The sequence below is a fragment of the Oncorhynchus nerka genome, linkage group LG18, assembly GCF_034236695.1.
Source record: "Oncorhynchus nerka isolate Pitt River linkage group LG18, Oner_Uvic_2.0, whole genome shotgun sequence".
NCBI classification, from domain to species: Eukaryota; Metazoa; Chordata; class Actinopteri; order Salmoniformes; family Salmonidae; genus Oncorhynchus; species Oncorhynchus nerka.
Window position 1 is genome coordinate 52376293 of NC_088413.1, and position 22014 is coordinate 52398306.

Genomic DNA, 22014 nt, shown 5'->3' on the forward strand with positions numbered 1-22014 from the left:
CGACATCGCGGTTGGCCATGAGTGGGGCACCTGGCTCATGGCTGGGAGGTTCCAAAACGAATGCAATCACTTATCACCCGGTGCAAACTTCTTCAACCCGTGCCATACAGACACCCGTAAAAGACGCTCCCCATCCCGATAGACCTGTTCGTTCTCCGTCTTTCCAAGTCAAACGCTCTAGAACCGTTGGTTGTCACGAGGGCAAGATCATTGGTTTTCCATTGCTGTAATCTGTGATCATGTTTCCTATCTATCTATAGATCGGTGATAGATATCTAATCTATAGATCGGTGATAGATATCTAATCTATAGAGCCTATTGTAATGTACCACGCGTTGCTCAGTTGGTAGAGCATGGCGTATGCAACGCCGTGAGTTGTGGGATCGATAGCCACGTGGGACCAGTTAGAAAAAGTGTGAGAAGTGTATGCACTCACTAGTGTAAATCGCTCTGGAAAAGAGTATCTGCTAAATGGTGTAAAATGGATAAGGGAGGGTGTGTTGTACCGCCATGTTCTAAGAGCGCACCCAGAGTAGGCTATCGCTATAGCGAATCATACAAACTTTGTAACAAAAGTGTATTGTTTAAAGTCAAATTACTAAAGTTGCTCAAATTGCTAGATAACCTCTAACGAATGAGAGAAGGTAACAGGTAACTAGTGGAGGACAGAGGAGCCTCTTAAAGAAGTTACAGGTCTGTGAGAGCCAGAAATCTTGCTTGTTTGTAGGTGACCAAATACTTATTTTCCACCATCATTTGCAAATAAATTCATAAAAAATCCTACAATGTGATTTTCTGGATTTTTCTTCATCTCATTTTGTCTGTCATAGTTGAAGTGTACCTATGATGAAAATTACAGGCCTCGCTCATCTTTTTAAGTGGGAGAACTTGCACAATTGGTGGCTGACTGAATACTTTTTTGCCCCACTGTACACATTGTTTTTCTGTGACCCTCTTTGTTTCCCTCTAAAAGTAATTTCTGACAAATCTATTGAAAAGATTCCCCTTACAGGTAGCAAGGTTTTTTCCCAAGCATTATGCGTGTGTTGGTATTGTATGAGTTTGAGACAGCCACCATTCTATGCATCCGAAGTGTACTGTACATGGTACAATACTGTACCAGGGCTGAGGCCATTTTATTCAGGGAATTAATTGGAAAATCAATCGTTATATTGAGAATATTCTCATTGGAAATAATAGGGAATTCACTGATTTCGAAATAGTGATTTAATCAGGTGAGTGAACTGAATTGCGATGCATCTTATTGTGTCACAAATCAGTCAACCTGAATGTGTTTCTGTATCACCCATCCCTTTTCCTTGAACATAACAGCGAAGTGAATGAGGAAAGTGTACAGATGAACACATTTGCAGTGAGCCAGTACTGAACATCTTCAAGTCCACTTCTCCTCTCCAGAAGTGAAGCGTTAACAGACACACTACCATGCTTTCCTTTGTTGTGCTGTAGGGAGTTAGACCCAACATTGATATTGTAGAAAAGATAACTCCCGTACATGCGATTTTACCTCTGCCCATTTACTATCAATATTTCAGCCTGAGACGTTTTCAAAGGCCTTTCTTTATTTGTTCCATATTCCTGTCACGCCAGTATTTACAGTCCAACCCCTCATTTCCTCTGCTCAAATTCAAACTAAAAACAAATATGCAGTCGCTAGCTAGATCAGTTAAAGAATGACCATGAAGCACCTTGAAATATGCTAGTAGGTGGTTCCACCACCACCAACAACCAAGGTACAAAAAGTTAATAGGGGCCTTTCTGGCTATGTCACATAACACAGAAGTTGAATGCCACAACTTTCGCTGAGATGACATCTGTGGTAACCTTGTTGTGACAATATAGTCCACTTTATGGAAACTGTGACAAGTCTTTCTGTTGACCTAAAAAGAGAAGTGAAGCATCATGGGGGTTATTGATGGGTCCTGAGGAAAGACAACAGGTGGCCTGGTAACCTTCAAGGCAAAAAACGTAAAACAAACAGCGTAACTTCATTGTCTACCCGTGGCTTGTTGCATCAACTTGGATCTTATAGCCTCCACCAATCACAGCACTAACCCTAAAAGTGTTCATTGTGCCATATGCACACCAGACCTGGGTCAAATATGTCAAATACCTGAAAGTTGACGACTGGGGAAACTCAAAATAGAGCGCAGCTCTAATATTTGACATATTCAGGTATAGTGGACACTCCACATCAACAAACATGATTTATTAACCATGATTCACCTTCACCGTATAACCCCTAGCACTACAATCCCATCGCCTTTTGGCCACGGTCAAACGGTTAACCATATCAGTCCAGAGACCCCAGACAAATCTACTTTTTATTTATCTGACGTTCATTTATCTGCATGTCCAGCCCTTATATTTAGTCTCACAATGAAGTGTTTTACATGTACCCTGAAAGTGCAAACTCATCCTGGCATCATTACGGAAACAAGGAAACTGAGTTTGGGCAACAGACACGCTTTGAGTGCTCCACATAATGTAATATGTGTGTTGACAAACATCTCATCAGAAATGATTTTTGGTCTTTCCAGCATACTCAACATTTCCATGTCAACTGCACTGATATAAGTGTGTCTTCAACAAACTGTCCAAAATGGATTTTATGCATATGTTGCAGATCTGTGAAACTTAGGGCTTGATTCAATCTGTATCGCTGAAGTTCAGCATTATAGCGCAATTTAAATACAAAGCAAATTTTCAATTGAGCCGACATAAGCAGCTTTTACCGTGAATACAGTCTCCGCTAACGCAGGATCATTGCCTTCAAATGTCAATCACGCTACAACGGTGATCTTCAGCCCGACTAATTGAAACAAGCCCATACTCCCCAGCCTGAAGTGTCGCCCGTCTCGCCATTGAAATATGCCTTTTTCTGTGGTGCTATGGGTTGGTAGCTTCAGGTTACGTGTGTTTGCAAGGCATAGGTCCTGAGTTTAAGCCAGGCATAAATGAATGCCAGATTGGGGGAAAGTGGTATGATGTCCTTTAGAAGAAAAATAAAAGTACATTTGTCTCTCATTCAATATGGCAGTTTTCTTGTTCACAAAACAACTCACTGTTGCAATACACAGTTACAATACTTATTCTACGATACATCACATTATCATGGGTGTCAGTCCAACCCTGAACCCCCCCACCAGATGGTAAAGAACTGTGACATTGCATTAACACCAGTTTATAGAGTACAGCAGACCAGTGCAGATCACTGATAACTCAGGGTAAAGACCATGATCTCAGTTGAGCCAGGCTGTAACAATGGAGAGGTGGATTAGACAATTTGAGGGATTTGCGTGCCATTGACTTCAGACGATTAAAACGATGATTATAATCTTGATTCAGCCCCTCAAACAGTTGCATAAATGTTATAACTTTGTTATCTTCTGTTTGATTAACAATATTGGGATGTTGACAAATTTGTTATTTAATATAAATAAAAGTGGGACACAAAAAAAAAGCAGTGTAGAACACCGTTGCCCAAAATGCATTGCTCCAATAACTTTCAAAAGATTGTTCTGAAGTTTGACTGTCACACCCTGACCATAGTCTGCTTTGTATGTTTCTATGTTTTGTTTGGTCAGGGTGTGATCTGAGTGGGCATTCTATGTTGTGTGTCTAGTTTGTCTGTTTCTGTGTTTGGCCTGATATGGTTCTCAATCAGAGGCAGGTGTTAGTCATTGTCTCTGATTGGGAACCATATTTAGGTAGCCTGTTGGGTTTTGTGGGTGATTGTTCCTGTCTCTGTGTTTGCACCAGATAGGGCTGTTTTGGTTTTTCACATTTCTTGGTTTTGTTAGTCTATTCATGTATAGTTTCTTTATTAAAGAACCATGAATAATAACCACGCTGCGTTTTGGTCCGCCTCTCTTTCGACACAAGAAAACCGTTACATTGACCCCCCAAAAATGTTTTCCTATGAAGTTGCACAAAAATGTGTTGCACAAAAAGAATGAAATTGCACAAAAATGTGTGTATTTTCCTACGAATTAAATTGTACTAAAATGTGTGTATTTTCACACAAAATCTGCTGAAATACTTGTACATATTTGCATGAATTGAGTGTGAGATTGTGTTACACCAGCACAGCCTACCCACTGTACCTGCGAGCTGTTGGCTAGAGCGCGTGTGCCAAGACCATGGTAGGCACATTTGCTATTTAACGCAACAGTTTTTGTGACAATTGTAGGTGTTTGTTGGCTAAAGCCCACCCCTCAGTAAATGTTAAACTGTCCCTAACACTTTCCATTGCTCTTGGTGTCCTACCGCTCTCATGCAGTTTAACTCCGGGGCTTCATGTGTTTGGTTTCCCAGGGAGCAGAGGGGAAGATCAAGGTTAGCAAGCTAACTTGCCTGAATATTCTGAAATAACTTTTTAGTTTTTTAGAAAGATAAGCTTGAAATGAGAATGTTCTAATTGACTTAACAACCAAACACACATACCTATGTTTAGCTTTCTTAAGGAACCAGAAAATCAACTGGTATTTCTGGTTGTTTATCAAAGTTAGCAGGCAAACTCATTGTTCCTGCTTTGTAGTATACCCATCTGGCTTTCTTGGCTCATTACAAAACTCCCTAAAGTTTACTGTATGCTTCCAAGTCTAAAAGGTTTGCACATAGGCCTATAATTATGACATTTTGTGACGCTGTTTCTAATATCAGAATCCCATCCATAGTGTTGTTGTCATTCAATGAGAGAGGACTTGTTTTCATGCAAATTCTTTCACTTGAGAAATACTGCACCAAATATCTTATATATAAAATTGCACGACTAAGACCTCCTTTGCAAAAATGTCAAAATTACAGATTATTCTGACTATTTTGAGGAAGTGTTCTGGCTATGTTGTTGCTATGGTGTCTTTCTGAAGGATAGAGAGATTTTTTCTTGCTTTTCAATCAAAGGTCTTTTAAGGGAGTATCCCAGCTTTTGCCTATTTGAGTTCTACTAGGAGCAGTAAGAACCTAATCTGCAGGCGCCTTTAGCACACTTGGTCTTGGGGATTTTGGACCCTCTCTATCGTGAGTCAGTACAGTATATCATTACTCATACTGTACATTCTCTGGTTTAAAGTAAACAAGGTAACCTTAAACATGTCTCCCCCCCCCAGGCCAATTGGTGGTATGTACAAAATGTCATGACTGTAGCTCAAACAGGACAGGAGATATACTTGTTCAAAGTTTGGAATTTCAGTTGATTACTACAGCACCCCCATTGGGCCAATCAGTGTCGTTTTGTAAATGCCCGATTTCTATGACAAGACACTTCATACACCCACGTTTTGTCAAAATCGGGCTGGCGCTGTCTGAGATATCGTGTGTGACTAACGTACAAAGACAGATCCATAGTCGCCCCCCCCCCCCCACAGGGAACCTAGACATTTCAAACTGATAAACATTTTATTTTTCAAATCAATCAGATTAAGGGCTAGATTCAATTTGATTGCGGAAGTACAGTGCTATAGCACGATTAAGATGCTAAAGGCCATGTTCCTGTGTTCGTGGAGACTGCATTCACAGTAAATGCTGCATAGGTTTACTGTATGTCAGCTCAATCTGAAATTATCTTTCAATTTCAATGACACTGTAGTGCTGAACTTCTGCGATTATGGATTGAATTGAGCACCAAGTCGTCAAATCAAAAAAATAATTACCATGATTCAAATTTCCAACAATTTTAATTCGCTTAATCTACCAACATACCATCAGTATAGAAAATATGGGTAACACTTTAATTGACACCCAGCATCATAACATGTTATGACACGATCATAACCATGTCATAATATGTCTCAACAGGTGACAACTTCTCATAGCCTGTTATAGTTGGTCATAACACTGTCGTGACATATATTGCGTTATTTTATGGCTGGTTATGACATGTGTAAAAACTCACAACCTACCACACAAGGCAAAACATTGCATTACACCATAGCCTATGTAACAGTATGTTTATGTATATATTTTTATTTTATTTACCAGATTCAATTATGATTGTAATTGCGCACATTCCATTACACTATAGTCCACGTGTACAGTACCAGTCAAAAGTTTGGACACACCTACTCAATCCAGGGAGTTTCTTTATTTTTACTATTTTCTACATTGTAGAATAGTAGTGAAGACATCAAAACTATGAAATAACACATATGGAATCATGTAGTAACCCAAAAAGGGTTAAACAAATCAAAATATATGTTATATTTGAGATTCTTCAAAATAGCCACCCTTTGCCTTGATGATAGCTTTGGACACTCTTGGTATTCTCTCAACCAGCTTCAAGAGGTAGTCACCTGGATTGCATTTCAATTAACAGGTGTGCCTTGTTAAAAGTTCATTTGTGGAATTTCTTTCCTTTTGAATGAGTTCGGGCCAATCAGTTATGTTGTGATAAGGTAGGGGTGGTATACAGAAGAGAGCCCTATTTGGTAAAAGACCAAGTCCATATTATGGCAAGAACAGCTCAAATAAGCAAAGAGAAACAACAGTTCATCATTACTTTAAGACATGTCAGTCAATACAGAACAAGAAGTTTCTTCAAGTGCGGTCTCAAAAATGGGCATTGTGATGAAACAGGCTCTCATGAGGAACGCCACAGGAAAGGAAGACCGAGTTACCTCTGCTTCATTAGTAAACTGCACCTCCGATTTCTGCCCAAATAAATGCTTCACAGTCCAAGTAACAGACATCTCAACATAAACTGTTCAGAGGACACAGTGTGAATAAGGCCTTCATGGTCGAATTGCTGCAAAGAAACTACTACTAAAGCTCACCTATAAGGGACTTACTTGTGCAAAGAAACACGAGCAATGGACATTAGACCGGTGGAAATCTGTCCTTTGGTTTCATGTGTCCAAATTTGAGATTTTCGTTACAACCACTGTGCCTTTGTGAAACGCAGAGTAGGTGAACGGATGATCTCTGCATGTGTTGTTCCCACCTTGAAGCATGGAGGAGGAGGTGTTTTGGTGCTTTGCTAGTGATACTGTCTTGTGATTTATTTAGAATGGACCACAGAGTGAAGAAAAAGCAGCCAACATGTGCTCAGCATATGTGGAAACTACTTCAAGATCGTTGGAAAAGCATTCCAGGTGAAGCTGGTTGAGAGAATGCCAACCGTGTGCAAAGCTGTCATCAAGGCAAATGGTGGCTTCTTTGAAGAATCTAAAATATATACACTTTAATTGATTACTGCATGATTCCATGTGTCATTTCATAGTTGTGATGTCTTCACTATTATTGTACAATGTAGAAAATAGTAAGAATAAAAACCCTTGAATGAGTAGGCGTGTCCAGACTTTTGACTGGTGCTGTATGTAACAGTATGTTTATGATGTATATTATTTTATATTTACCATGTTAAATTATCATTGTAATTGTGCACACATTGACGTCAGACATGCACCTAGCCCCATGCTCGGTTGCTGATGACTTCAGGAGCAGGACAAGACACCCTCCTTTTGACTGATATAAGGGCATGTACGTGATTGGCCTATCTGGCTTGTATGATAATATGGTCATAATGCTTCTTGACAGTGTCATAAAGTGTATTTTCTTAGTCCAAGTTTTAAAAAACAGGATGGTCCTAAATCTTCATGACTGTCATAAAGAGTATTTACAAAAATACATGACTAAACAAAAACAAAGGATTTAAAGAGAAACTTTCAAATGAAAGGACATTTCTTGGCAGGGAAAATCTCATTTGAATAAATGTGGGTTGACACTTATGTAGGTGTCATAACCAGCAATAAAATAGCGCAATGTCACAACCGGTGTAAATATATGCATCATGACAGTATTATAACAGGTTATGACCATGTCATAACGTGTTAACACTGGGTATCAAGTAAAGTGGTACCAGAATAATAGAATAAATCTATTAAAGAAATGGTCAGTGAGTTTGACTCGTTGCTTCTACAACGATCCTCAGCAGCACAGTTCATAACAGCATTGAAAATGAACACAAAAAAAAAGACAAATATTTTGGAGTGTTCCTACAGTAGCACTCTGTAAATCTCAGTCAAGTCCACATCACTCCAAATAAACAATGCCTTAGTGTTGCCCTTAGCGAAGCAGGTACACATGAGTAGGTTTCAGTTAACACTGTTTGGCTTTTCAGTCAAAAATAAATCATTGTTAGTATTGATAACGTCCTCTCTTTCCTCCGTGACCCCAACCAACGCCCCCTCCTACTCCACCCCCTCCTCGCCAGCCACCCTTACCACCTCCCAAACTACCACCACCTCCCCAACTACCACCACCTCCCCAACTACCACCACCTCCCCAACTACCACCACCTCCCCAACTACCACCACCTCCTCGACCACCACCACCACCACGACCGCCAAAACCTCCGTCTTGTCTCTTCTGCCAGGCTGGCATCTCAGGGAGGGGGGCATCTATCTCAGAGGGCCGACCACCGCGATCTGGCACCCTTCCCATCAGGATCTATAGAAGTGAAATACAAATGGTAGGTCAATGACAGGACAATGGCTGGGGACCATGGACCCTCATTTGGTCAGTTACAATGCTTTGTCCTAAAGACAACACTCAGACATTTGCACACAATGAACTTTGGGTCCCATTCCACAGTACCTTATTGACGGCACAGGCAGTATTCTTTCTGCTTGAGCCACTGCTGGTCTTCACCACGTTGCATATGTCCTCCCTGGCTGCCAGCAGGTGAGCCATGCCCACAGATGACATCTGGGCCAGGGAGTGTCTCTTAGGCTGGTAGGCCCTGGCCATACAGTCAACTCTCTCCTAACAGAAAAGACAGATGGGTAAGTTTGTTGAGCATAGGACATGCACAATGAGATTCTTCAGAGAGCAGAAAGGGTGTAGCCTGCCGATTAAGGACAGTATCACGAGTAGCACTGTGTCCTGATGAGGAAAGGGCGTCACTTTAGACCAGGGATGTGCAGAAGGCACCCCTTTTGGCCTGAAGATCAAACTTTTGAGGGGGGGGGGGGGATTTCACACCTACTCATTCAAGGGTTTTTCTTTATTTTACTATTGTCTACATTGTACAATAATAGTGTAGACATCAAAACTATGAAATAACACATATAGAATCATGTAGTAACCAAGTGTTAAACAAATCAAAATATATTTTAGATTCTTCAAAGTAGCCATCCTTTGCCTTGATGACAACTTTGCACACTCTTAGCAATCTCTCAACCAGCTTCACCTGGAAGGCTTTTGAAAGTTTCTTCAAGTGCAATCGCAAAAACCATCAAGCGCTATGATGAAACTGGTTCTCATGAGGACTGCCACAGGAAAGAAAGACCCTGCGTTACCTCTGCTGCAGAGGATAAGTTCATTAGAGTTAACTGCACTTTAGATTGCAGCCTAAATAAATTCATGTAGCAGACATCTCAACATCAACTGTTCTGATGATACAGCGTGAATCAGGCTTTCATGGTTGACTTGCTGCAAAGAAACCACTACTAAAGGACACCAATTATAATAAGATACTTTCTTGGACCAACAAACACGAGCAATGGACATTAGATCAGGGGAAATCTGTCCTTTGGTCTTGTGAGTCCAATTTGAGATTTTTCGTTCCAACCGATGTGTCTTTGTGTGAGGCAGAGTAGGTGAACAGATGATTTCCGCATGTGTGGTTCCCACCTTGAAGCATGGAGGTGGTGTGATGGTGTGGGAGTGCTTTGCTGGTGACAATGTCTGATTTAACCAGCATGGCTACCACAGCATTCTGCAGCGATACCAAGGAGAGTGATGGAGTGTTGCATCAGATGACCTGGCCTACAAAATCACCCAACCTCAGCCCAATTGAGATGGTTTGGGATGAATTGGACCGCAGAGTGAAGGAAAAACAACCAACAAGTGCTCAGCATATGTGGGAACTCCAAGATTGTTGGAAAAGCATTCCAGGTAAAGCTGGTTGAGAGAATGCTAAGAGTGTGCAAAGCTGTCATCAAGGCAAAGAATGGCTATTTTGAAGAATCTCAAATATATTTTGATTTGTTAGTTACTACATGATTCTGTGTGTTATTTCATAGTTCTGATGTCTTCACTATTATTCTACAATGCAGAAAATAGTACAAATAAAGTGAGTAGGTGTGTCCACTCCAAACTGTTGACTGGTAGTGCAAGTATTCAGACCCTTTACTCAGTACTTTGTTGAAGCATCTTTGGCAGTGATTGCAGCCTCAAGTCTTCTTGGGTATGACCCTACAAGCTTGGCACACCTGTATTTGGGGGGGGGGTTCTCCCATTTTTCTCTGCAGATCCTCTCAAGCACTGTCAGGTTGGAAGGGGAGAGTCGCTGCACAGCTATTTTCAGGTCTCTCCAGAGGTGTTAGATCGGGTTCAAGTCCGGGCTCTGGTTGGGCCACTCAAGGACATTCAGAGACTTGTCCTGAAGCCACTCCTGCGTTGTCTTGACTGTGTGCTTAGGGTCGTTGTCCTGATGGAAGGTGAACCTTCACCCCAGTCTGAGGTCCTGAGCATTCTGGAGCAGGTTTTCATCAAGCATCTCTCTGTACTTTGCTCCGTTCATCTTTCCCTCAATCCTCCAGTTGTAGAAACTTCTCAAGGAGGATCAATGGAAACAGGATGCACTTGAGCTCAATTTCAAGTTTCATAGTAAAGGGTCTGAATACTTATGTAAATAAGATGTTTATTATTATTTATATATTTGCAAAAAAACTTCACTTTGTCATTATGGGGTATTGGGTGTAGATTGATGAGGACATTGTTTTATTTAATACATTTTAGAATAAGGCTGTAATGTAACACAATTTGGGAAAATGTATTAGCCCATTTCAGCTAACATTTTGTAGATTGTTAAGTTAGCTGGCCCACGGTATTAGCTAAACTTGTAGTAATCATGGTCAAATTACTGACTGGGGGAGGGGGGGCACCATTGGTTTTCTTAGTCATGGTCACTCAGCTATATTAAAAACTGCAAACATTGTTCTCCATCCTTTAGCAAAATGTGTATAATTGCAGTCAATTAGTTATAAAATTACAAAATCTTCTCTCCACCCCATGGCAAAGTGTAGAATTGCAGAAACTTGTTTTAAATCTAAAATTTTCTCTACACACCACGGCAAAATGTGTAAAATTACAGGAAATTAAGTGGAAAACATGCTTTTGTTTGTTCTTGCCGCTGTCAAGAGGGGGGCCGTTAAAAATGCTTTGCTCAGAAGGCAGTGGAGGGGGGGTAGCAGCAATTTTGCCTAGGGTCCCCAATAGGCTAGGGCCGGCTCTGACTGCATTTTTATTTATTTCACCTTTATTTAAACAGGTAGGCAACTTGAGAACAAGTTCTCATTTACAATTGCGACCTGGCCAAGATAAAGCCAAGCAGTTTGACACATACAACACAGAGTTACACATGGAGTAAAACAACCATACAGTCAATAATACAATAGAAAAATAAGTCTATATACAATGTGAGCAAATGAGGTGAGATAAGGGAGGTAAAGGCAAAAAAAAGGCCATGGTGGCAAAGTAAATACAATATAGCAAGTAAAACACTAAAATGGTAGATTTGCAGTAGAAGAATGGGCAAAGTAGAGATATAAATAATGGGGTGCAAAGGAGCTAAATAAATAAATACAGTAGGGGAGGAGGTAGTTGTTTGGGCTAAATTATAGATGGGCTAATGTACAGGTGCAGTAATCTGTGAGCTGCTCTGACAGCTGGTGCTTAAAGCTAGTGAGGGAGATAAGTGTTTCCAGTTGAGATTTTTGTAGTTTGTTCCAGTCATTGGCAGCAGAGAACTGGAAGGAGAGGCGGCCAAAGGAAGAATTGTTTTTTGGGGTGACCAGAGAGATTTACCTGCTGGAGTGCGTGCTACAGGTGGGTGCTGCTATGGTGACCAGCGAGCTGAGATAAGGGGGGACTTTACCTAGCAGGGTCTTGTGGATGACCTGGAGCCAGTGGGTTTGGCAACGAGTATGAAGCGAGGGCCAGCCAACGAGAGCGTACAGGTCGCAGTGGTGGGTAGTATATGGGGCTTAGGTGACAAAACGGATGGCACTGTGATAGACTGCATGCAATTTATTGAGATGGGTAATGGAGGCTATTTTGTAAATTACATCGCCGAAGTCGAGGATCGGTAGGATGGTCAGTTTTACGAGGGTATGTTTGGCAGCATGAGTTGCGAAATAGGAAGCCAATTCTAGATTTAACTTCGGATTAGAGATGTTTGATGTGAGTCTGGAAGGAGAGTTTACAGTCTAACCAGACACCTAGGTATTTGTAGTTGTCCACATATTCATGTGTGGGTATGACTTCAGATTTTTTGTGGCCCCCATCCCCATCAATGTTGACCATGAGATGCACCCAAAGACTCCACCTGCCTTGGCTCTGTCTGACCAGCCGAAAGACTGCACAGTGACGTCCAGACGTTTGATCAGCAGCCTCCGCCGACACTCATACTGTGAGGACAGGACCGTGTTGATCTGCTCCAGCCTTTCCTGTGGATATAGACAAGGCCCAGAGTCAATGGACACACTTGACATCTCCTCATGCCGTAGCAGGAATTCTGAATTTTGCCTGCACGAAAATGGGTTAAAGTCTGAATGCAGTCTGCTTACCCACTGTTCACTGTCGAGATTGTTCTTCAGCACTGGCTTTCCAATGTGATCCTTTGGAATCTCTTGAAGCACTGCGTTTATCTGGAAATACAGATATACAATGCATTTGTTGAATACAAAGATAATGATACAATCAAAGGCTATGCATTCGGCACTTTCTCACAGACTTTCTATTGGGTTAATGAAGGCCATTTTTATACCAGACCTGAGCCTAGGGAGGAAGTATCGGGTGTGCAAGACTAACTTAGACACACCTTTTTTTCTATCCCGCAGAACAGCTCTACTACTTCCTGCCCTCTTGGCTGTGGGAGCTTCAGTGTTTCACAGATTGCCTGGAGATCGTTTCGGTCTTTGTGTTGTTTGTCCTCAACAAGTCGGCTCTTCACAATCTGTGCAGCTTGTACCTCTGAGCTTAAAAACACTGCAGAATAAAGATGTGAGCCACAGGTAAAAATCGCATTCAATGTAAAATGGAAACTGTAAAATATATATGTCAGAACCATGGCAGATCAGCAACACACCAAAAGGGTATCATAACATGAGGGTACTCAGACCCGTTTTCTGAACAAATGGTCACGTCAGTACTTACATACTAGCTTTAGATGGTCTTTTTTATTCTGCAGCCCTCCCTGTAGAATCCCGGAGACAAGGCCTTGATAGGGGCACTCCAACTCCTTCAGCATACCACTCATCTCAAACCGAAGGCCATCAGTATCACCTAAACACAACGTGAAATGTTGTGGGCATTTAGAAGAAATCCACTTTTTCGAGCTGAAAGACGATGGCCAGAGCTTACCCATGATTGCACAACAATATAAGTCAATAAGTCTGAGTTGTAGTCAAAGTATGATATATTTGAGCTTGAAGTGACAAATCTGAACTGATCACTTGGTGCAAATCTGTGAATGTGGTGTCTTTTCCTATGATATTACAAATTGTTTTCAGCCTATATTTCGTTTCAGGGCTGGGTTTTATTTAAATGTTACCACGCACTAGCATGGCATTGTTTAATAATCAGAAACAGCTGTAACGTTATTCCTATTTGCGGCTGAGATGAGCCAATAAGCAGTGTTGTGTTGGAGACCACCTAAATCCAGACCGATTCCATACCAAGACCAGAGCAAATCGAGTCCGAGCCAAGAACGGAGGGGGGAGCCGAGAGCGATTTAAGACCGAGAGGGGTCCGAGACTAATTCAAGACCATAATTGTAATTTTGTCAAATCACCACCATAATAAGAGTTCAAAATGTCCAGTATGTCAGTGTTCATATTTCAGAACATATGGATTGTTTAGACATTCAGAAAGGTTAAAAAATGCATGCTGAGGGAAAATAGAGCCACTAACCCAAATACAGTGGGGATGTTTCTGATGTCCTAGCCAATGGCTGACTTAGCTAGCTAGAATTTGATTCCGATATATTGCATATTCCTAGTTTTTACCAAATGAACTACATAACATCGTAATAATTTATTTGAATGGTAGATCTCTATTGATAAACTGGGTAAATCAAGTTGTAACCTAGGCCTATTATGATTGCATATTTATGATTGCATATTATATGATTGCATATTTAATAGGAGTGTGTGCATGCATTGCGTCCATTTGGGACTTATTTTATTGAACGGATCAACAGCATTTACAGTTGAAGTCGGAATTTTACATACACTTAAGTTGGAGTCATTAAAACTGTATTTTGTCTTTTTAACAAACTATAGTTTTGGCAAGTCAGTTAGGACATCTACTTTGTGCATGACAAGTAATTTTACCAACAATTGTTTAAAGACAGATTATTTCACTGTATCACAATTCCAGTGGGTCAGAAGTTTACATACAGCTTGGACAATTCCAGAAAATGATGTCATGGCTTTAGAAGCTTGTTAGGCTAATTGACATCATTTGAATCAATTGGAGGTGTACCTGTGGATGTATTTCAAGGCCTACCTTCAAACTCAGTCATCTTTGCTTGACATCATGGGAATATCAAAAAAAATCTGCCAAGACCTCAGAAAAAAAACTGTAGACCCCCACAAGTCAGGTTCATCCTTGGGAGCAATTTCCAAACGCCTGAAGGTACCACGTTCATCTGTACAAGCAATAGTACGCAAGTATAAACATCATGAAACCACGCAGCCGTCATACCGCTCAGGAAGAAGACGTGTTCTGTCTCCTTGAGATGAACGTACTTTGGTGCGAAAAGTGCAAATCAATCCCAGAACAGCAAAGGACCTTGTGAAGATGCTGGAGGAAACAGATACAAATGTTTCTATATCCACAGTAGATCAAGTCCTATATCGACATACCTGAAAGGCCGCTCAGCAAGGAAGAAGCCACGGCTCCAAAACCGCCATAAAAAAAAGCCAGACTACGGTTTGCAACTGCACATGGGGACAAAGATTGTACTTTTTGGAGAAATGTATTGTGGTCCGATGAAACAAAAACAGAACTGTTTGGCTATATTGTTTGGAGGAAAAAGAGCCGAAGAACACCATACCAACCGTGAAGCACAGGAGTGGCAGCATCATGTTGTGGGGGTGCTTTACTGCAGGAGGGACTGGTGCACTTCACAAAATAGATGGCTTCATGAGGAAGGAAAATGATGTGGATATATTGAAGCAACATCCCAAGACATCAGTCAGGAAGTTAAAGCTTGGTTGCAAATGGGTCTTCCAAATGGACAATGACCACAAGCATACATCCGTGGCGGCATGGTAGCCTAGTGGTTAGAGCGTTGGACTAGTAACCGAAAGGTTGCAAGTTCGAATCCCCGAACTGACAAGGTACAAATCTGTCGTTCTGCCCCTGAACAGGCAGTTAACCCCCTGTTCCTAGGCCGTCATTGAAAATACGAATTTGTTCTTAACTGACTTGCCTAGTTAAATAAAAAAATTAAAAACATCCAAAGTTGTGGCAAAATGGCTTAAGGATAACAAAGTCAAGGTATTGGAGTGGACATCACAAACCCTGACCACAATCCTATAAAACATTTGTGGGCAGAACTGAAAAAGCGTGTACTAGCAAGGAGGCCTACAAACCTGACTCAGTTACACCAGCTCTATCAGGAGGAATGGGCCAAAATTCACCCAATTTATTGCGGGAAGCTTGTGGAAGGAAATGTTTGACCAAAGTTAAACAATTTAAAGGCCATGCCACCAAATACTAATTGAGTGTAAACTTCTGACCCACTGGGAATGTGATGAAAGAAATAAAAGTTGAGTTGAAATGTATTTGGCTAAAGTGTATGTAAACTTCTGACTTCAACTGTATATAGAAGTAGCTAAACTTAAAACAGCAATGACGTCATTCATGGGGCGAGAGGGGGGGGTGGCACGGAGTCAGTTTGCTGAGGCAATAGATCATCTTTGGGAGAGACGTCAGAGAGAGACAGATTAAGTGAATTAATAAAGTTTGGTGGCAATCAGCTTTGAAATCAGCGTATTTTGCATTATGGTTTGCACAAAGTACCAGGGTAGTGAATTGATGATAGCTTCAGCTGTAAGCCAACAAGAAAAGATAGCTTGGTTATCGTCGCCGCACAGCTATTTTCAGTTCTTTTCAGAGAAGGCAAAATGTGGCTCAAACATAAAATCTATTTAGATTTGTTTAACACTTTTTTGGTTACTACTAAAGTAGAAAATAGTCTAAATAAAGAAAACCCTTGAAATAGTTGCTGTGTACAAACTTTTGACTGTTATTCTACATATAGAAATTATAATTTTGACCACACAGGATTTTGTAATAATAAAATTGGTATATAAACTCCCCATCACATTTCCCCAAGCCCAAAATGTCTCCGTCCAACCCCCCATATATATGTTTTGCTGCAGTGCTGCCTGCCAGCAGTAATCGTGAGAGATTCAATAAACTGTCATTGTTCAGTAACATAGTAGATGCAGTGAACAGTTGGGAGCTGTGAGTTGATTTTTCGGATTACGGGATGCCAAGGTCATATTTTCTGATTTTTCTGGTCCAGTTAAAGGGTTGTTCATATTCACTTAGATCTGTGGACCATACTTTTGGTCAGAATATGATATTTTCAAAAGTTGTTTATATATTAGAGATCAGTCCTTTTCGGAGCCCAGATAATTTAGTTTGAAATCCCATCATTAGATGGTTTAGTAGTTGGGTTTCCCAAAAGACTCCATACACCAGCATAAGCGGACCTACATTTTAAATATAGAAAAAAGGAGTTGCCAGATAATGTGCGTGTGTCTTTCAAATCTTGGAGTGTGCAAAGCTGCCATCAAGACAAAAGGTGGCTACTTTGAAGAATCTCTAAGTTAAATTATTTAAACACTTTTTTGGTTACTACATGAGTGTTATGTTTTACCCCCGTCAAGACCCAGGGTCTCAAGCTTAATGAGGAGTTTGGAGGGTACTATGGTGTTGAATATTGGGCTGTAGGCAATGAACAGCATTCTTACATAGGTATCCCTCTTGTCCACTGCCCTATCCCATCTGGACAAAAGGAATTCCAATGTAAGAACGCTGTTCATTGACTACATTAGCTAGCTAGATAAGGTTAGCATGCTAGCTACACTGACAGTACCCTATTTGTTGGTGTTTATCAATTCCACCTGGAATGAATGAATATAAAAATGGTATATCTTTGGCTGTGAATGACAGGGGAATTAAAAAAATAAAATTAATGGATGTTTAGTGCACAAAGGTAATGACTAAAGTGTTTAATTTGGAATTTTCAAACCCGACTTCTCTATGTGGTCGTCTATGGAAATTGTCTTTCTGGGTCGAACTTCAGTTAAACTGCAGTACTGAGCAAGACCGTATGTGCAGTCGAAACCATGCTTCTAGACCGGAAGCCTGGCCCATTGGTTACATTAACTTGGTAGTATGTGATTTAACAAAACATTGAGAGGCAGTGAGAGGTGATGATGTCTGATGGTATTTTGGCTCACCATAACCTGATGTACTGCTCTCTTCCAGGTCACATAACGGTGTCAGACGGGATTTAAACCACATGCAAAGGTTGATATACTCAGGTGATGACAGTCCACCTTCACATGCTTTGACAAGCGTCTCCTCATCCTGCAGAGGTCCGTCATACCTGCGCACCAAAAGACAAATTTAGCTCGAGAACCCAGGGCGGCATACATACGTAATTTACGTCGTAATGCGCTAGTATTAGCATACCGAACATGTATGAAAGCAAGCTAGCATCGAATCATGATAGGACTTGGATTTTGCATGGATGCATTTGCGAACTAATGAGCATATACGTTGAATACCACTGTCTAGGACGAATACACTATATTGACAACACCCATGTACATTTGCTAGCTAGCGGTTAATCGCTGATTGAGCAGCGTAACCCGTGATGCCATGAGATGACGGAGTGTGGTTTGCTTACCCGATTTGTTCCAGAACATCTAAAATATCACGTTCCATTGTGGCAGACAACAATATCAGCAGATTCCTTCAAAGTTATACATGTAACCGATATAAACGTGAGTGTATTGACATTGTGAGACACAAACATACATTATTAGCTTAATTCATCGGCTAGCTAAAACCATCCCGAGAGTCAGAAGTAACGGAAATTAAATCCGTAGTGGAACATTCATGTTGGTTACTTTTGTTCCGCTCAGTGTGTTCCCTTCATAGAGATAGATAGAGGACTCTACTGCCCAAAAGCCTACTTTAGCATGGGAAGGATTTTGAAGTAGTCAAGTGGGACCAGTGTGTTATAAATAACATTAGCGTGAGCATGAGCAACAATAGGGGAATCGCTGATTTGCCGTTAAAATAAAAGTCCCCCATTGAAACTGACGCAAACTGATGGAAACATTAAAAAAAAAAAAAAAAAAATTCACCTTTATTTAACCAGGTAGGCTAGTTGAGAACAAGTTCTCATTTGCAACTGCGCCCTGGCCAAGATAAAGCATAGCAGTCTGAACAGACAACACAGAGTTACACATGGAGTAAACAATTAACAAGTCAATAAGGGAGTCTATATACATTGTGTGCAAAAGGCATGAGGAGGTAGGCGAATAATTACAATTTTGCAGATTAACACATGCCACAGTTGGACAAGATAAAGCTAAACAAGACTGGAATGTTGTTATATAAAGTAAAGAAAATACAATTATTAGTTAATCTGACCAAAGAAAATCTGTTTAAATCGCACTGTGGATGTATTTGGCTTCAGAATTGCATTGGAGGCTTACTTGTATGCACTGTATAGCGTAACCTATGGATTGTGCACTCATGAAATGGGATATTAGCCTACTGGTCCAACTCTCCTTGTGCTTTAAAATGACCCTCCCCCTTGTACTGTAACATAAATTGAACACCCTCCCCCCTCATATAATTAACTCAAAAGAATGTTTATGACCAAAAATAGCAATAACTGTAGCAATCCTGTGTTTATAAACGTGGAATTCTTCAGCATGCTTTTGTGGCACAGTTGATGCTACACAGGGATACAGGCCAGAAAGTTGAGGGTTCGCCGGCCTCCACATACGAGCTCACGCTCCCTGCCTCTTTCCTTACACTTCGATCATAGCCAGCTGCAGACATTGATCAGCTAGGGGGAAATCAGATTTTCAACATTTTGATGCCATATTTATAATTGTATAAAATATATGCAATGAATTTTCCAACAAAAACATTCCGTGCCAATGCACCACACAACTAATAAAGAAAACATACCGACTTTGGACACTTCAATGTCATGTTTTGGGTTTTCAACACCACAATAAATAGACTATGTAAATCTCAACAAACAGAACTCCCCCCCCCCCCCCCCCCCCAATGTAAACCAGAGAAAAAAGCACTTCCCTTGTTCTGTCCCTAATAGGCCTAATTGTCTTTTTTTGAATTTATATAGCAACATTCCAACCTTGTTTAGAACATGATCTAATCCAATTGTGGCATGTTTTCACAATTTTTTTATTTGGAAGGCGAACTGCCGATTCCACTATTGTTGCTCATGCTAATGTAGTTCACGACACATGTTCATCTGGGTTGAACTTCCTATGGGTTAAAGAGATTCTCTGATACTTTTGTATACTTTTTAGCCAGTAGTTCTGAAAATAGTCTGACGAGACAAAATTTGTGCCTGAAAATTGCATACTACATCACATATGTGCAGATATGTGCACCACGTCAGTGCTCTCTGTCTCGCTCTGCTGTGTGTGCTTCTTGCTAGCTGTCACTCAAATGACGAGGGGCTGAAGCTCATTGACTAGAACTCGAATTGGGGGCTGGCCCAACTGGGGTAAAATGTAAGCTTTCAGAAAAACAGTCGCTTTCAAACTAATTAAAGGTAACACAGTAATTCTGATCATAGATTATGCATGTATGAACTATACATTGACACATCAAGCCCAAAGCGGGAGGATTAAAAAATACTTAGTAGTCTAAAGGACTGTGCATTATTTATAATGAGGGATACCTGGAGAAAATCGGATCTCTCTGAAATGAAAATGGATGGCCATTGGCTATTGTTAAAAAAGAGGATAGTCTTAACAGTGCTAAAGTTGTCTATCAACTGTAAAAATGTAGGCAACAGAACCAGTTACAACTGAGGCATCTGATCATCAATGAATTCTAGAAAAGGACATTCATTGTTTAACACAGCAGCCGCATATCCTCAGATAGGCCTACATGCACTTGTGGGGGGAAAAAAACATTTGGGAAACTATCATTTTCTAATTTATTATATTTTATTCCACTATATTGTTGTTACAAAATAGATTTGTGTTGACTGTGATTAGGGCATGGGAATATAAGAGCACCTGCTAGGCTAAATTAACAAACTAGGTATGCATAGCTCACCACATGATACTCAAACCAGGATGGCCACACTCGTGTTTCTAAAAGTGAATTCAAAGGCACTGTAGAATGACCGTATGGCCTAATAAGGCATTTTCATTTCATTATTATGTCATTCTAAGTATGTAATGTTATACAGCCTCAATGCTAAATGCATAGGCATGTTGTTGAAGTGCTGTTCTTAATAAGTTGTTGAAATACTAAGCGCTCCTGCCAGCCTGTACTGTGTCACAAATGCTTCACAATTGGTTTCTTAAATGGCAGACTATATCCTTGAAATAATAATAATAATTTCCTTCTTAGGTTACCTGGCTTGGTCCTGACTTATTTAGACTTAGTATTACATTTACATTTAAGTCATTTAGCAGACGCTCTTATCCAGAGCGACTTACAAATTGGTGCATTCACCTTATGACATCCAGTGGAGCAGCCACTTTACAATAGTGCATCTAAATCTTTTAAGGGGGGTGAGAAGGATTACTTTATCCTATCCTAGGTATTCCTTAAAGAGGTGGGGTTTCAGGTGTCTCCGGAAGGTGGTGATTGACTCCGCTGTCCTGGCGTCGTGAGGGAGTTTGTTCCACCATTGGGGGGCCAGAGCAGCGAACAGTTTTGACTGGGCTGAGCGGGAACTGTACTTCCTCAGTGGTAGGGAGGCGAGCAGGCCAGAGGTGGATGAACGCAGTGCCCTTGTTTGGGTGTAGGGCCTGATCAGAGCCTGGAGGTACTGAGGTGCCGTTCCCCTCACAGCTCCGTAGGCAAGCACCATGGTCTTGTAGCGGATGCGAGCTTCAACTGGAAGCCAGTGGAGAGAGCGGAGGAGCGGGGTGACGTGAGAGAACTTGGGAAGGTTGAACACCAGACGGGCTGCGGCGTTCTGGATGAGTTGTAGGGGTTTAATGGCACAGGCAGGGAGCCCAGCCAACAGCGAGTTGCAGTAATCCAGACGGGAGATGACAAGTGCCTGGATTAGGACCTGCGCCGCTTCCTGTGTGAGGCAGGGTCGTACTCTGCGGATGTTGTAGAGCATGAACCTACAGGAACGGGCCACCGCCTTGATGTTAGTTGAGAACGACAGGGTGTTGTCCAGGATCACGCCAAGGTTCTTAGCGCTCTGGGAGGAGGACACAGTGGAGTTGTCAACCGTGATGGCGAGATCATGGAACGGGCAGTCCTTCCCCGGGAGGAAGAGCAGCTCCGTCTTGCCGAGGTTCAGCTTGAGGTGGTGATCCGTCATCCACACTGATATGTCTGCCAGACATGCAGAGATGCGATTCGCCACCTGGTCATCAGAAGGGGAAAGGAGAAGATTAATTGTGTGTCGTCTGCATAGCAATGATAGGAGAGACCATGTGAGGTTATGACAGAGCCAAGTGACTTGGTGTATAGCGAGAATAGGAGAGGGCCTAGAACAGAGCCCTGGGGGACACCAGTGGTGAGAGCACGTGGTGTGGAGATGGATTCTCGCCACGCCACCTGGTAGGAGCGACCTGTCAGGTAGGACGCAATCCAAGCGTGGGCCGCGCCGGAGATGCCCAACTCGGAGAGGGTGGAGAGGAGGATCTGATGGTTCACAGTATCGAAGGCAGCCGATAGGTCTAGAAGGATGAGAGCAGAGGAGAGAGAGTTAGC

The 22014-nt window shown here is 41.4% G+C and overlaps 1 protein-coding gene across 1 annotated transcript; it reads right to left on the minus strand.

The window, feature by feature from the left end:
- Window positions 1–5677: 5677 nt before the first annotated feature.
- Window positions 5678–18160, minus strand: LOC115146074 (protein FAM98B). The gene is made up of 8 exons (XM_029687856.2): window positions 17957–18160; window positions 17505–17653; window positions 13180–13308; window positions 12845–13011; window positions 12591–12671; window positions 12354–12470; window positions 8614–8781; window positions 5678–8466 (listed from the first exon to the last, which is right to left on the minus strand). The coding sequence occupies exons 1-8, from the start codon at window positions 17992–17994 to the stop codon at window positions 8155–8157; spliced, it is 1161 nt and encodes a 386-aa protein (XP_029543716.2). The 5' UTR covers window positions 17995–18160; the 3' UTR covers window positions 5678–8154.
- Between the last annotated feature and the right edge of the window lie 3854 nt (window positions 18161–22014).